Consider the following 15,493-nt stretch of genomic DNA (forward strand, 5'->3'; position numbering starts at 1 on the left):
TGGGATGTGGTGCCTTGACTCTCACAGGATGAGATGGAGGTGGCGCCCTGACAGTGGTGTGGTCCCTTGACTCTCACAGCAGGAGATGGAGGTGGCGCCCTGACAGTGGGGTGTGGTGCCTTGACTCTCATAGCATGAGATGGAGGTGGCGCCCTGACAGTGGAATGTGGTGCCTTGACTCTCACAGCATGAGATGGAGGTGGCACCCTGACAGTGGAATGTGGTGGCTTCAGATGGAGATGGCGCCCTGACAGTGGGATGTGGTGCCTTGACTCTCACAGCATGAAATGGAGGTGGCGCCCTGACAGTGGGATGTGGTGCCTTGACTCTCACAGCATGAGATGGAGGTGGCGCCCTGACAGTGGGATGTGGTGCCTTGACTCTCACAGCATGAGATGGAGGTGGTGCTCTGACAGTGGAATGTGGTGCCTTGACTCTCACAGCATGAGATGGAGGTGGCACCCTGACAGTGGAGTGTGGTACCTTGACTCTCACAGCATGAGATGGAGGTGGCGCCCTGACAGTGGAATGTGGTGGCTTGAGATGGACGTGGCGCCCTGACAGTGGGATGTGGTGCCTTGACTCTCACAGCATGAGATGGAGGAGGTGCTCTGACAGTGGGATGTGGTTCCTTGACTCTCACAGCATGAGATGGAGGTGTCACCCTGACAGTGGGATGTGGTGCCTTGATTCTCACAGCATGAGATGGAGGTGTCGCCCTGACAGTGGGATGTGGTGCCTTGACTCTCACAGAATGAGATGGAGGTGGCGCCCTGACAGTGGAGTGTGGTGCCTTGACTCTCACAGCATGAGATGGAGGTGGCGCCCTGACAGTGGGATGTGGTGCCTTGACTCTCACAGCATGAGATGGAGGTGGCGCCCTGACAGTGGGATGTGGTGCAATGACTCTCACAGCATGAGATGGAGGTGGCGCCCTGACAGTGGGACGTGGTGCCTTGACTCTCACAGCATGAGATGGAGATGGTGCCCTGACAGTGGGATGTGGTGCCTTGACTCTCACAGCATGAGATGGAGGTGGCGCTCTGACAGTGAAATGTGGTGCCTTGACTCTCACAGCATGAGATGGAGGTGGCGCCCTGACAGTGGAGTGTGGTGCCTTGACTCTCACAGCATGAGATGGAGGTGGTGCCCTGACAATGGGATGTGGTGCCTTGACTCTCACAGCATGAGATGGAGGTGGTGCCCTGACAGTGGGATGGGGTGCCTTGAGATGGAGGTAGCACCCTGACAGTGGGATGTGGTGCCTTGACTCTCACAGCTTGAGATGGAGGTGGCGCCCTGACAGTGGAATGTGGTGCCTTGCCTCTCACAGCATGAGATGGAGGTGGCCCCCCCTGACAGTGGGATGTGGTGCCTTGACTCTCACAGCATGAGATGGAGGTGGCGCCCTGACAGTGGGATGTGGTGCCTTGACTCTCACAGCATGAGATGAAGGTGGCGCCCTGACAGTGGGATGTGGTGCCTTGAGATGGAGGTGGCGCCCTGACAGTGGGATGTGGTGCCTTGACTCTCACAGCATGAGATGGAGGTGGCGGCCTGACAGTGGAATGTGGTGCCTTGACTCTCACAGCATGAGACCGAGGTGGCGCCCTGACAGTGGGATGTGGTGCCTTGACTCTCACAGCATGAGATGAAGGTGGCGCCCTGACAGTGGGATGTGGTGCCTTGACTCTCACAGCATGAGATGGAGGTGTCGCCCTGACAGTGGCAAGTGGTGCCTTGACCTTCACAGCATGAGATGGAGGTGGGGCCATGGCAGTGGGGTGTGGTGCCTTGACTCTCACAGCATGAGATTGAGGAGGTGCTCTGACAGTGGGATTTGGTGCCTTGACTCTCACAGCATCAGATGGAGGTGTCACCCTGACAGTGGGATGTGGTGCCTTGACTCTCACAGGATGAGATGGAGGTGGCGCCCTGACAGTGGTGTGGTCCCTTGACTCTCACAGCAGGAGATGGAGGTGGCGCCCTGACAGTGGGGTGTGGTGCCTTGACTCTCATAGCATGAGATGGAGGTGGCGCCCTGACAGTGGAATGTGGTGCCTTGACTCTCACAGCATGAGATGGAGGTGGCACCCTGACAGTGGAATGTGGTGGCTTCAGATGGAGATGGCGCCCTGACAGTGGGATGTGGTGCCTTGACTCTCACAGCATGAAATGGAGGTGGCGCCCTGACAGTGGGATGTGGTGCCTTGACTCTCACAGCATGAGATGGAGGTGGCGCCCTGACAGTGGGATGTGGTGCCTTGACTCTCACAGCATGAGATGGAGGTGGTGCTCTGACAGTGGAATGTGGTGCCTTGACTCTCACAGCATGAGATGGAGGTGGCACCCTGACAGTGGAGTGTGGTACCTTGACTCTCACAGCATGAGATGGAGGTGGCGCCCTGACAGTGGAATGTGGTGGCTTGAGATGGACGTGGCGCCCTGACAGTGGGATGTGGTGCCTTGACTCTCACAGCATGAGATGGAGGTGGCACCCTGACAGTGGAATGTGGTGCCTTGACTCTCACAGCATGAGATGGAGGTGGCGCCCTGACAGTGGGATGTGGTGCCTTGACTCTCACAGCATGAGATGGAGGTGGCGCCCTGACAGTGGGATGTGGTGCCTTGACTCTGACAGCATGAGATCGAGGTGGCGGCCTGACAGTGGAATGTGGTGCCTCGACTCTCACAGCATGAGATGGGGGTGTCGCCCTGACAGTTGGAAGTGGTGCCTTGACCCTCACAGCATGAGATGGAGGTGGCGCCCTGACAGTGGGATGTGGTGCCTTGATTCTCACAGCATGAGATGGAGGTGGCGCCCTGACAGTGGGATGTGGTGCCTTGACTCTCACAGCATGACATGGAAGTGGAGCCCTGCCAGTGGGATGTGGTTCCTTGACTCTCACAGCATGAGATGGAGCTGGCGCCCTGACAGTGGGATGTGGTGCCTTGACTCTCACAGCATGAGATGGAGGTGATGCCCTGACAGTGGGATGTGGTGCCTTGACTCTCACAGCATGAGATGGAGGTGGCGCCCTGCCTTGACTCTCACAGCATGAGATGGAGGAGGACCCCTGACAGTGGGATGTGGTGCCTTGACTCTCACAGCATGAGATGGAGGTGGTGCCCTGACAGTGGGATGTGATGCCTTGACTCTCACAGCATGAGATGAAGGTGGCGCCTTGACTACAGGATGTGGTGCCTTGACTCTCACAGCATGAGATGGAGGTAGCGCCCTGACAGTGGGATGTGGTGCCTTGACTCTCACAGCATGAGATGGAGGTGGCGCCCTGACAGTGGGATGTGGTGCCTTGACTCTCACAGCATGAGATGGAGGTGGCGCCCTGACAGTGGGATGTGGTGCCTTGACTCTCACAGCATGAGATGAAGGTGGCGCCTTGACTATAGGATGTGGTGCCTTGACACTCACAGCATGAGATGGAGGTGGCGCTATCACAGTGGGATGTGGTGCCTCGACCCTCACAGCATGAGATGGAGGTGGCGCCCTGACAGTGGGATGTGGTGCCTTGACTCTCACAGCATGAGATGTAGGTGGCGCCCTGACAGCATGAGATGGAGGTGGCGCCCTGACAGTGGGATGTGGTGCCTTGACTCTCACAGCATGAGATGGAGGTGGCGCCCTCACAGTGGGATGTGGTGCCTTGACTCTAACAGCATGAGATGGAGGTGGCGCCCTGAGAGTGGGATGTGGTGCCTTGACTCTCACAGCATGAGATGGAGGTGGCGCCCTGCCTTGACTCTCACAGCATGAGCTGGAGGTGGCCCCCTGACAGTAGGATGTGGTGCCTTGACTCTCACAGCATGAGATGGAGGTGGCGCCCTGACAGTGGGATGTGGTGCCTTGACTCTCACAGCATGAGATGGAGGTGGCGCCGTCACCACAAACCCCTCTGTCTTTATATCCTGGTAGGTCTGAACTTGTCTCGAGCTCCAGCTCTTAACACTTTTCCCAGGTCTGGACACTCCCATGGGCGAAGCCACTCCACTCACCTTCTCAAATAGACAAGGCCTGATGCTGGGGCAAATGATACTTGTGTCAGGATGCAGAACAAAAACCAAGACAGGACAGGATTAACCCTTTCACTTCGGAGAACCCTCAGCACTTCCTGCAGCTGGCACAGCTTACAGTCAGATGCCATACATACTATTTAGCATTTCCCCCACAGGGTGGTTTCACAAAGGCTGTCATGAATAACAATAGTAAAGCAGTTCATCAGAATTTTAGGACCACTGCGCTCTGTCAAATATCTCCAATGCTGTTATTTATAAGCAGCACTTTCTGGTGCGGGTACGTTGCTTTGTCGCAAAGTAGGTGTTTTATTACAAGGTTTTTATCAACCTCACAGAGGGGAAAGGCTGAGTCTGATTTGCCGGGATCTGATGCTGTGATATGACATATGAACACAGATCTCTGCAAGGGCTGCATAACTCACTGAGCTGTCTTTTGAATCATTGTGCCACTCAGATTTATGAATACGCATTGCAACTTTGATTATTGCACGTGCTGCATGAGTTTTGCAATAGTGAATGCTCAAACTGTGCGCACTACTCTGCGGCACCAGCTGCGTTGATTAGAGCGGATTTTACTTGTAAACAACAGAAAGACAGCAACTCCAGAAGCACGCTAGACGATATCGTGGTATATGTCATTTTTGTTTTGAAAAGAATGTGCACAGGTTTCTTTCATAAAGCAACTATTTGGTGCCCGGGTTCATGACTCTTATGCCTTTCCATAATGCCATCTCTACGTGAGCATCGGTCGACTCAGCCCTTTATTACAGTGAAGTAGGTGGCAAACTCACCTTGCTTTTATGCTGGTAAAATGGCTCAGTGGGTTAAATGCTTGTTGCTGTAATCTGCAGGTTGCAGGTTCAAATCCCAGCATGGCCCAATCAGCCATTCATCCTTCCGAAGACAATAAATGAGTGCTGATTTCGATTAGTTAATAATAGTAATGTATGTAAATATGTCCCATGTAAAGTGCTGTATAAAAAACAAATTATTATTGTCCCAAAAGGACCTTTGCCGCATACATCAATCTCGCTGTCGGGATTCCCTCTCAATCTATTCAAAGCAGTCTACGAAATATTGCATGGTGGAGAAGAAAACAGATCATTTACCTGTGATCGTAGTTCTCTAGTATTGGTATATTTCATACGTGTACATGCTCGCAAGCTCTCAGCTTCCCCAGTGAGGTTCCATATTACACCACCACAGGGAATTCGCAAAAACCTAAGCACACCTTTGTTGGTGGAACCTGGGGCTTGGCCATGTCACAGGCTGCATTGCTAAAAGCCCAAAATGAGGTGGATGGGCTACTCAAGGAGCTGTCTTTTTTTTTCTCTTTAACTTCTATTAAAATGGATTTCGGTATTCTCAGGCCGACGGCTGGGCAGGTTCCTCTTTGAAATATACCGGCATCTCTGGGGCGTTATGATTGGCCTGGGTAGTGTAGCTCGGTGGCAACACGCTTGTCTTGGAAGCAAGGCGCAGGTCCGCCCTTAGAAACCTCTTCTCTATAAAGCACTATAAAAAAAAACAATTATAATTATTGGTTAGTCATTTTTTCATGCCTTGTTCGTGAAAATCTTTGTGCCACAGGACACCTCTCTGTCGGCATTTATATGTGATTTTCATGCCAAAATCAAGGCACAAGCTGATGCTGTGGCGAGTGCAGATTCCCCCTAGAGATCACCCACATTCTAAACACATTAGCACCACGGGTTCCACCAAAAAAGCTCGTAATAATGTAATAATCTAAAGTTACAGTCACCTGCAGCATACATTTTTCATCCAACTAGCGATATCTTACATGAATCTAGAACATTCGGCCGCTCCTCAGCGTGACGTATGATACAGACGCTAACACGGATCCGATGGGGAAAGCGTCCACTGTAATGTTCAATAGGAAATACAATGACCCCCAAAATATCGGTAGACTATGCTGCTGCCCCTTCACCGGCAGAACGTTATCAAGGGAATTCACAACGGAATCAATGCTTAAAAATCCACGGCCAGTACCAAGGAAACACTGCAAATCAACAAGCATTCCTTGGTGTGTGCTTCTCTCTGGTGGCCAAAAGTAGGAACTGCAGTGCGGGTCATGTCCGCCATTTCCATGCAGCCGAGTTCCAAAAAAGATGAGCAAAGCCAGACCCATATGTATCCCTTTTTTTTGGGTAAAATAAGGATGTGCAGTTCTGAGATGAGAAAGAAAAAAAAACTACCACCCGATTCGCTGCTGGAAGAACATTGGAAGGTCATCAAGGAATGTCCAATGGACCTAAACTCCGAATATTGCGCCTGTCTTAATACTATAATTATAGTCAAAATCACATGTGTGCATGAAGATTTCTAATATAAATATTGAGGCAGTGACATTATTCGGAGGTTTGCGTTTTCACCTTCATGTTTTATTCAGCGTGCATGGCTACTTGGTCGAAGTCAGACCACATACTGTACAACATGTCCCATTGCCAAGTGCTCGACCCCCGGGTTCGACACAGCACATTACTCGCCGGGGCCATATATCCACACCATTCAAGTTTCTTCTTCTATCGGGGGTAGCTCAAAACCCTTATAGCGAACCACCCCAATCCAAAACATGCAGGATGTGCTCACAACACTTTGATATTGTAATTGTAATTGGGTATTTATAACGCGCCTAATACCCAGAGGTTTCTAAGTATGAACACGGGGATCGAACCTCTGTTGCTTCAAATCTCTTGCTTCCAAGGCGAGCACTTTGCCACTGAGCTATCCTCCCGGCCACACTATGAGTGCTGCACAGTCTGCCTGCTTGCATACATGCTCCATTCTTTGAGCCTGTGATTCAGCAAAGATCAGTTGTTTTAGTCTCTTTTGTTGGGGGTCTCACGAGGTCCTCAGTAAAATTCCCTGCTTATAATCCAAGGCACTCCCGCTGATCCCCGTCCAGTGCAATTTCACTGTTTATAGTATGAACCTAACCGCGCCAACCTCCCAGCAGGCTTTTGCACACATCGACCTCTCCCCGCTTCTTTTGCCTGCCGCTGGAGTGCTGTGCTGTGGGAGACATGGGTGCTTTGTGAACTCGTCTGAAAGCAGTCTGCTCGTTGTAGCGCAGGCTGCTCCCGCAGCACAACCCATTCTTCAACGAGCGTTCAGAACACGCAGTACTGTAGCCTGCATACAGAAACTGCCGAAGACTCACATACAGTTTTACAGCTGTTCAAACTGGTATATATACCCTGCATTTTACAGACATCTTTTTATTAGGGTGAATACACCGTTTCCCCCGCCTGATATCCCAGTGCCACCGGGTCATTACGGGTCCCGGGGGACCGGAATATCAGGCGGTGGAAAATGTTGTTCCCCATTCCCATGGAGCCCCATATGACTCCATGGGAGTGGGGAGACGGAAGCACAGGCACAGTTTCTAATGGTGCCGGTGCTTCCGTGACAACTCTGCTTTCCGGGGCCATTGCACCCGACAGGTCAGACCTGCCGGGCGCACAGGGCCAGGAAAGCAGAGTTGTAGTCTGCCAGCTTGGAAAGGTTGCCGGTACGTTGCTACTGGCACCCTTAATTCCGGTCCGGCAGACTTGTAATGATTGTGTTGCACAACCTGGCTGTAGACCACACCCCTTTGCCCCGCCCCTCCTCCCCAAAGCCCCACCCTCCTAAGAACTGACCGTTCTCCCAATAAAAGTTTCCCATTTCCAGCATTGTGTGCGGTAGCCCACGTTTTTGTCGCCAGTGTTTTGGCATCAGCTGTTTCGACGCACCCCTGTGGCCGCAGAGCCCATTCTGCCACTGCCAGATTGGTGCAAAGGCCTTTTCGGCACCACTTATTTGGCACAAAGGTCGTTTCAACGCGGCTGACATTGCAGCCTATGTGTAAACGGCCCTCGTGCCGAATGAGCTCCATAAAAATAATAATAAAAAGGCCAAGGCATGGTCTTTCACCAACAGTACACAGAACTATTTTGCAGTACCTCGCTGTGCAGGAACCATAAGACACAGTCCAAATAAATACACAGTATGCAGTGCACTTACCAAAATAATTGCATACGTGGAGGCTCATATAGTAATTTGATAATTTTACTGTTTCCTTTTAAAAGTACATTGAGGTGATAGAATGAGCACAATTGAGCTGAGCAACAAAACACATTTGTTATTTGTGTGTAGTACCGAGAACACCCTCCCTCACCTGATCCCCATTGTGCCCATTTGTTGCACAAACGCCTGTTATGCTGATTACCTCATCACTAGGACTTATGGGCTCTGAAACAAAAAGAGACACTAAAAACAAAATCGTGTGTTATAGGGGTATCACAAGGCCTGTGGTGAAATGCCCGGAGACATTAAGTTAGCATCAGGATTTTCTAGGCGGTGATATGGGAGCGGGAGGAGGGGTGTGGTGGAATATCACGTTTAATAGTGGTAAGAGGTAACCAGGCAGGCAGTCGTGGACACTGGCGGCTCGAGCTTGTGTTATGAGTGTATCTACAGCAGGGGCCTACGCTTTCCACTTCATTTGGAATCATACCAAGGGTCTTCAGGTTAACCCTTTCAGAGGGCCATGTGTGCTGACATCAAGGCACTACATGTAGTCGGGCAGTAATTCACTGCTCACCGTGATGAGGCACCAGCACCTCTAGTGATGCGCTGCTCACTGTGATGAGGCACCTTTGCCTGCAGTAATGCACTTCTCACTGTGATGAGGCACCTATGTCTGCAGTAATTCAGGGCTCACCGTGATGAGGCACCTACGCCTGCAGTAATGCACCTCTCACTGTGATGAGGCACCTATGTCTGCAGTAATTCAGGGCTCACCGTGATGAGGCACCTACGCCTGCAGTAATGCACTTCTCACTGTGATGAGGCACCTATGTCTGCAGTAATTCACTGTTCACTGTGATGAGGCACCTACACCTGCAGTAATGCGCTGCTCACCGTGAAGAGGCACCGACGCCTGCAGTAATTGGCTGCTCACTGTGATGAGGCACCGACGCCTGCAGTAATTGGCTGCTCACTGTGATGAGGCACCGACGCCTGCAGTAATTGGCTGCTCACTGTGATGAGGCACCGACGCCTGCAGTAATGCGTTGCTCACTGTGATAAGGAACCTTTTGCAGCATTGTGACACTTCTTACTGTGTGACGTCCATACCAGCAGTGATGCAGAGATGACCCTTATGAGGCACCTATGCTAGCAGTGATACACCACTCACCCTTGACCACCTACGCACTGCTCATTATGTGGTATCTATGCCCTCAGTGCACTATTGCTCATCATAATAAGACACCGGTGACAGTGGTGATGCACTGCTCACCACAAGGCACCTGTGCCAGCAGTGCGGTACACCCAGTTCTGGGTGCAGACCCCCATTGACTGATGTGGAGTGGTTTGCAATGTTAGCCTGTCTATATTGATAGGGAGGTGCATCGCGGAGGCATCCAATAACTGTAGGGAGGTGCATGGGGCGCACCAGCACATTGCCCATTATAGACGGGTCGCGACTGCTATGCTAACTCGTGTTTTTTTGGCTTGTAGCAGAGATGGTTTTGCAGATTGCAGTGCCTGAAAAGCAAATATGTGGAAGGTACACACAGGAAAGAGGAAACATGTCCCTCAAATGTGCGGAAGTGATCGAGCATAGCGAGGGAGCCTGAACCAACCAAGAGGAACTCGGGGTAGTTCTACCCTTGAATATTTTTTGAAAGTATAGGTTAAAATCATGCATTTCAGAAGACTTTCTGTGAACAAATTGGGTAAAAAGCTACAGTTTGCAATCTATTTCGAAGGATAACACATGACATATCCAATAGATAAAAGTCACCACCAGTACACAGGAGCATTTTCCCACAAATGTTCATGATGCCTTTGCCCACAACATGTGCCAATATAAAAACATTTAAATACTGTGTTCATGCATGTCCATGAAGCCTGAACCAGTATATACCAGTATTACCATATACTAATATGGTCTTGTTGGCTTTACCAGGACAAAATGTAATGCCACAGTAAGTAAAAATGGCTGGGTTGGCTGCACCAATGTAGACAAGTGTTGCTATGCAATGACATGTAAGATGTTTTCTGTATCCTTGGTGTTTATCAATAAAAGCCATGCCAAAGTAAAACAATATATCCAGACTGGCAGCACAAATGTAGGCTAATCTAGCCACATAAAAATACTAATCATGCTGGATTCACACTTAATGCTGAGTAAAAATTGCCATGCAGTAGTAAAGAAATATGTCCAACCTGACCCCACCAATGTGAGCCAGTACCATGTAGGAACACTCATTATGCTGCCTTCCCCCTTGATGAGCAGTAAAAAATGTCATGCCACAGTAAAGAAATATGTCCGGACTGGCACCACCAATTTAGGCCATTACTAAGTAGGAACACTCACTATGTTGCCTTCAGCCCTGAGGCCTAGTAAATATGGCATGCCTCAGTAGATAAATATGACCAGACTGGATGCGGGCAAGTACCACATAGAAACACTCATCCTGCCTTCACCCTTGATATCCAGTGAATAAATTCCATGCGACAGTAAAGCTAAAATATGTCTTCCTGGCTGACACCACACACACGACTCCAATCAGAGGCCTGCTTCCAGGCCCAATAGGGTCCCATCAGTATTCATACGGCATTCATTCTTCTTTAACGTTCAAACTGAAAGACACGCATGAGCAGTCATTCTTCCTTCACTCTCACATTCACCCGCACACCATACAGCATTCATACTCTCTCTCATTCATACAGGCACTTACAAACATAAAACATTTGATACACACACACACATACTGTACATACACACTTTTGTATTTTATTACTGTCAAAATCCCCCCCCCCCGCCCTTCCAGTTGTTTCGGCTTCATGCTGTCTTTTGCCGTGAAGGCCCTCCTGCCCATTTATTCATTGAGCATTTTGTAGGCGCTATACAGCAAAAAATGGTGTTCCAGGCACATCATATAACAAGAACCATATGATGAAATTACTACAGCACCACAGTGGTACAAGGATGCGTAGTGGCTTAACCGCCTACTCAGCCCTCACACTACTACAAAACAACAGTGATCCCAATAACAAAGATGAAACAGGCACCGTCAAGAGATATACCACCTTCATCCTTTTGTTGTGACGTGGGCCGAGGGCAGGTTATACTCTTAAGAGGGGTGTTATGTGAGACAGTAGCAACCCAAAAAGCAATAATATCGAACAGTCCAAATCAAAGGAATGTCGAATCAAGCTTCTATAAAAAATATAAATATATATATACTTTAATTAAACACACCAACATGCAGTAAAAACAATACTAGAAAACACTAACTAGCCAGATCCAACCCTGTAAAAGAAGGGAGAGAAATGCAGAATGCAGGGATGCAAGCAACCCAGGGTCCCCCGAGAGTTCCTCCAGACTTGTGGTCTCTGCGAGGGTCCCAAGATGCCATTCCTGAGGCTCTCAGCCTGTGCTGTGGCATCTTCCCACAGCTCTCTGTCTGTGTACAGCTTCAGTGGCAGTGTTGAAGTAGCACGTGTCACAACGGGCTGGTCACTGATGCCACAGCAGTGGCAGTGTTGGGATTAACACCCTATCACAAATACATTCCCCATGTGCTCAATCTTGAAAATAAATGTGTGTGACCTCAGAATACTTCATTTACTTTCTTCCGAGTACTTAGAGCTTTTCACCACTACTTGGACATGGGAGAGAAGAGTAAGGTTGTAAATGTCACACATTCCTTTTATATTATTACTGTAAGGCAGGTTTAGAGGGTCATTTTCTGAGAGTGTGACCCCTGTGTTTTTCTCCTCCAATCACAGTGTTTGCCAAGGTGGGCGCTGGCATTGCTCCCGGGAGAAGTGTGCTGCTGAGTGTTTTCTGCTTGGGGACCCCCACTACGTCACCTTTGACCGCAAGAGATACTCCTTCCATGGGACTTGTGACTACACCCTGGTGCAGGTAAGTGAATGATTTCACTACACATCATAATTTGACTCAAATACTCAGGAGGTACTTCTTATCTAAGACTAAAACTGCAGAGCCAAAGCTGTTTTTTCCGACTCACTTACACTCTTTACTGATTCTTGAAAGTGTGGCATAAAAGTGTTGTAGTGTAAGAGCCCCACTGCAGATGGTCTACAGAGACCGATTCTCCCAAATGCACACGCAAAATTGTACACATCCAAAATGGTGCTGTCCTGATTTATTTTTTAAGGAACATTCCAATAACAAGTGTGCAGTAATAGAGTTGACGCATGTTTCGCACCTTGAGGCAATTTCTTGGCACTTTGTATAGGTATGCTTGCAGGGTCCAGAATAAAAAAGGAAACAGATAGCAAAAAATTAAACACATATCTTTAACATATCTGCTGCATTCAAACATCATACAATACAATAAAAGGCCAGATGTATGTTTGTGCTAAGCTGTCCTGCCCGATTTGCCTATTATCACAGCTAGAGGGAGCTGCGGCCTTACACATATAACAATAAGACTTCAATTTCATCTTCCAGGCAAACAAAATGTGTATTTCAACAATATCAGAGCTAGAGGGAGCTGTTGCCTTGCACATGCAACAATAAGACTTCAATTTAATCTTCCAGGTGAAAAAATACAACTTTAACAGCATACTTCAAGTTGCATACACTAGGAAAATGTATACACTTAAAAAAACATGTAAACGGAAATGTATTTGATTAGGCACTATTTATGAAACAAAATAAATTACTTTTTTTAAATGTACTTATGTATTCTGTAATTATTCATTGTAATATTTTCTGGTATGTGTTATTATATCAATAACATTCTTCACGTACGTTTTAAACTTTATTTGACTTAAATGTACTTTATTTTATGATTTCATTTCTACTTCGAATCATGCTGCACGTGAATTGTATTACTCTGACATCCCTCCACATTATATATTTGAGTCCAAAACCTGCAAGTGGAATCCAAGACAATGAGGAGCAGATACAACAATAGGACGTATGCACTATGTTCAACTGATTCTGTGAGATTTTGTTTGAAGTTACTACCCCTGCACGTAAAAGGAGCAAGATCCTTCACAAAAAATTATTTTTCTATTAACATAAATTACATCAACATATGCCACATAATATATTTACACTCTGAACATGTCTTCCATTACACACATTAGCCCATGTACACGGGTGTTTCCACTAGTATGACAACTAATTGACTCTTTCATGATTTGTCTAGGATAGAAAACTAACAGAACCATAGGATATGCAAAACCAGTTAAAAAAGGTGTGAACAATTGCAGACCTATATTGGATAATAATCCTCTATAAGGTCCTCGTAGCCACCGCAACTGGCATTGCGAGTCAGCACGATAACCACTAATAGATGTGGTTAATTCCCTGTTGCCAGTACTGGTATGATCTTTGTCACAATTCTCAGCAAGAGGAATAACTAGTCTGCGCAAGAATAATTAAATATATGGGCAGTCCCCAAGTGCCCAGTTTTAGTGGCAGGTATGGCCCATGCCACTGAAGCTTGTCTTTATTACAGTTAATTATCTGCCAGGAAATGTGTTCACTTGAGTAGGCCTTCCCTGCAATAGCTGACTGTGGTGAAGGTCTTGCTGCAGCCTCAGAGGGTTGATAGCAGGTCAAATTATCAAGTGGGAATTAGAATTAGTCAAACTGTGTTGCCTGACCCTCGAAGACGTGCACTGGAGCAAATCACGAGATGCCCAAGAGTAGCTCAGACATGCACCTGCTAGTTTATACTTCTCTCACAAAGTCTGCTTTGGCAGCTCTCGCCCGACCAGCAGTGGGTACCTGGGGAGACAGCGAGTCACACTATTCATGGCTGTTAATATTTGATCCACTTAGCCAAGTGTGCTGCCATGTGCAGTCTCTGGCAGGTCTACAGTCCTTGGGTAGGCCTGCCGTGCTCTTGGCCACCCAGCACTGTGACCTCGAGGAGACAGCATGGCACACTGTGCTGTGTGTTCATATTTCACCTTCTTACCTAAGTGCAGCTTCTTGCAGCTCTGAGCGCCTAATACAGCCTTCATCTGCTTTTTTGCTGCTAGGCACAAGGACCACAAGCAGACGGGGAGGCACGCTGTGCATGTGTGTTAATGTTCCACCTGCTTAGCATGATCAGGGCAGTGCCCATGTGACTTTTCTTTGGTCTCTGACATGCTTTCTCCCGGTCTCCGGGGCAGTTCTATTCCTCCTCTTCCGGATCCTGAGTGAGGAGCTGGGTGACAGGAGCAGAATTATGGTGGCAGCAGTACTCTGTTCCCCAAAGCCACTCCCTGTGCTCCCGCTGGCCTCCTCACACAGATACCGAGCAGTGCTCCGATAGGACACGCCCCCTCAAGCCGTGTCACTGGGAGGACCCATGGGGCGGGACGGTCTGGTGACGGATCACGTGACACAGTGCTAGTCGTCTTAAACAGTACCTCTGGCCGTTTTAGCATGGGTTCTTTTTACACAAGTGTATTGATTGTCAGCTCCTGTTTTCGCCTGTTTGAGCCGGTGGGCCCTATCCCCCTGTCTCTGCAAAAACCATGCCTTTACCTAAGCAAACAATGTATTTGACTGACCCTCAGGTAACTTTAATCCCAGGGCATATGTCCCCAGAGGCTTTCTCAGTACCTAGCAGAGTTAAGATCTTCTCTACCAGAAGTAAAATGGGCCTTGTGAATTTTAGATCTTCAGTTAGGCATACAATTGAAATGCATGAGCTCCTATCGACTGGAAATCTGCAACTATTAGCCATTATTGACCAGGACTATACCTTTACACATAAAGACATTTTACCGGATGGTTATGCAGATTTTTGTAAACATCGTTGTGGTAAGCGAGATGCGGTGGGTTGGGGGAGTGGCTATTTTTTTTTTCAACCTGCTGACAGGATCAATAATTCACACATAAACGAAACATATTCCTCTTTCGAACACCTAACAATAACAATTACTTGAGGAGTTGATATCTCAGTCTTGGTATCTGCCATTTATCACCCTGCTATATATGATGCACTGGTTTTAGAACATTTCCAACCCTTTTGCGTTGAGCTTCAAACTCTATCCGCAAGAACATTATTTTAGGCGATTTTAACTTTCACTCAGGCAATAAAAACAATGGCTTTGCACAGGATTTTATTAATCTTCTACAGGTGTTAGGATTCACACAGCCTCCTCCGGCCTTCCAATTTCAGTGGGGCATCTACTCGACCTTATCTTACATTAAATATTACCCGCACTGAGGTAGCTATTACACCATTATCATCGACAGACCACTCTTTCATTTCCTTTTTTGTAGCATTAGCAGACAACCAAGGAGGTTACACCCACAGAACAGAGATACAGAATATTTGTCCAGAGGAGCAATAGACGGTAGATTCCTCTTACGCGGGGGTGGATCTTTCCCTTTCTCCTGATTGTTTCACAATTTTTACGAGACGGTTATATGGTGTCTTGATTACCTCGCTCCGCTGAT

At 48.2% G+C, this 15,493-nt stretch overlaps 1 protein-coding gene across 1 annotated transcript in view; it reads left to right on the top strand.

Annotated features, from left to right (window-relative positions):
• The window catches only part of LOC138567897 (SCO-spondin-like), a 1,036,222-nt gene that overhangs the window by 158,843 nt on the left and 861,886 nt on the right, over positions 1-15,493 (top strand). The window contains exon 12 of the mRNA XM_069646396.1: positions 11,842-11,980. Coding sequence (XP_069502497.1) covers positions 11,842-11,980 — 139 coding nt within the window. The remainder of the gene's footprint in view (positions 1-11,841; positions 11,981-15,493) is intronic.

This window comes from Ambystoma mexicanum, chromosome 2p, assembly GCF_040938575.1.
Source record: "Ambystoma mexicanum isolate Mex_15411 chromosome 2p, UKY_AmexF1_1, whole genome shotgun sequence".
Taxonomy (NCBI): Eukaryota; Metazoa; Chordata; class Amphibia; order Caudata; family Ambystomatidae; genus Ambystoma; species Ambystoma mexicanum.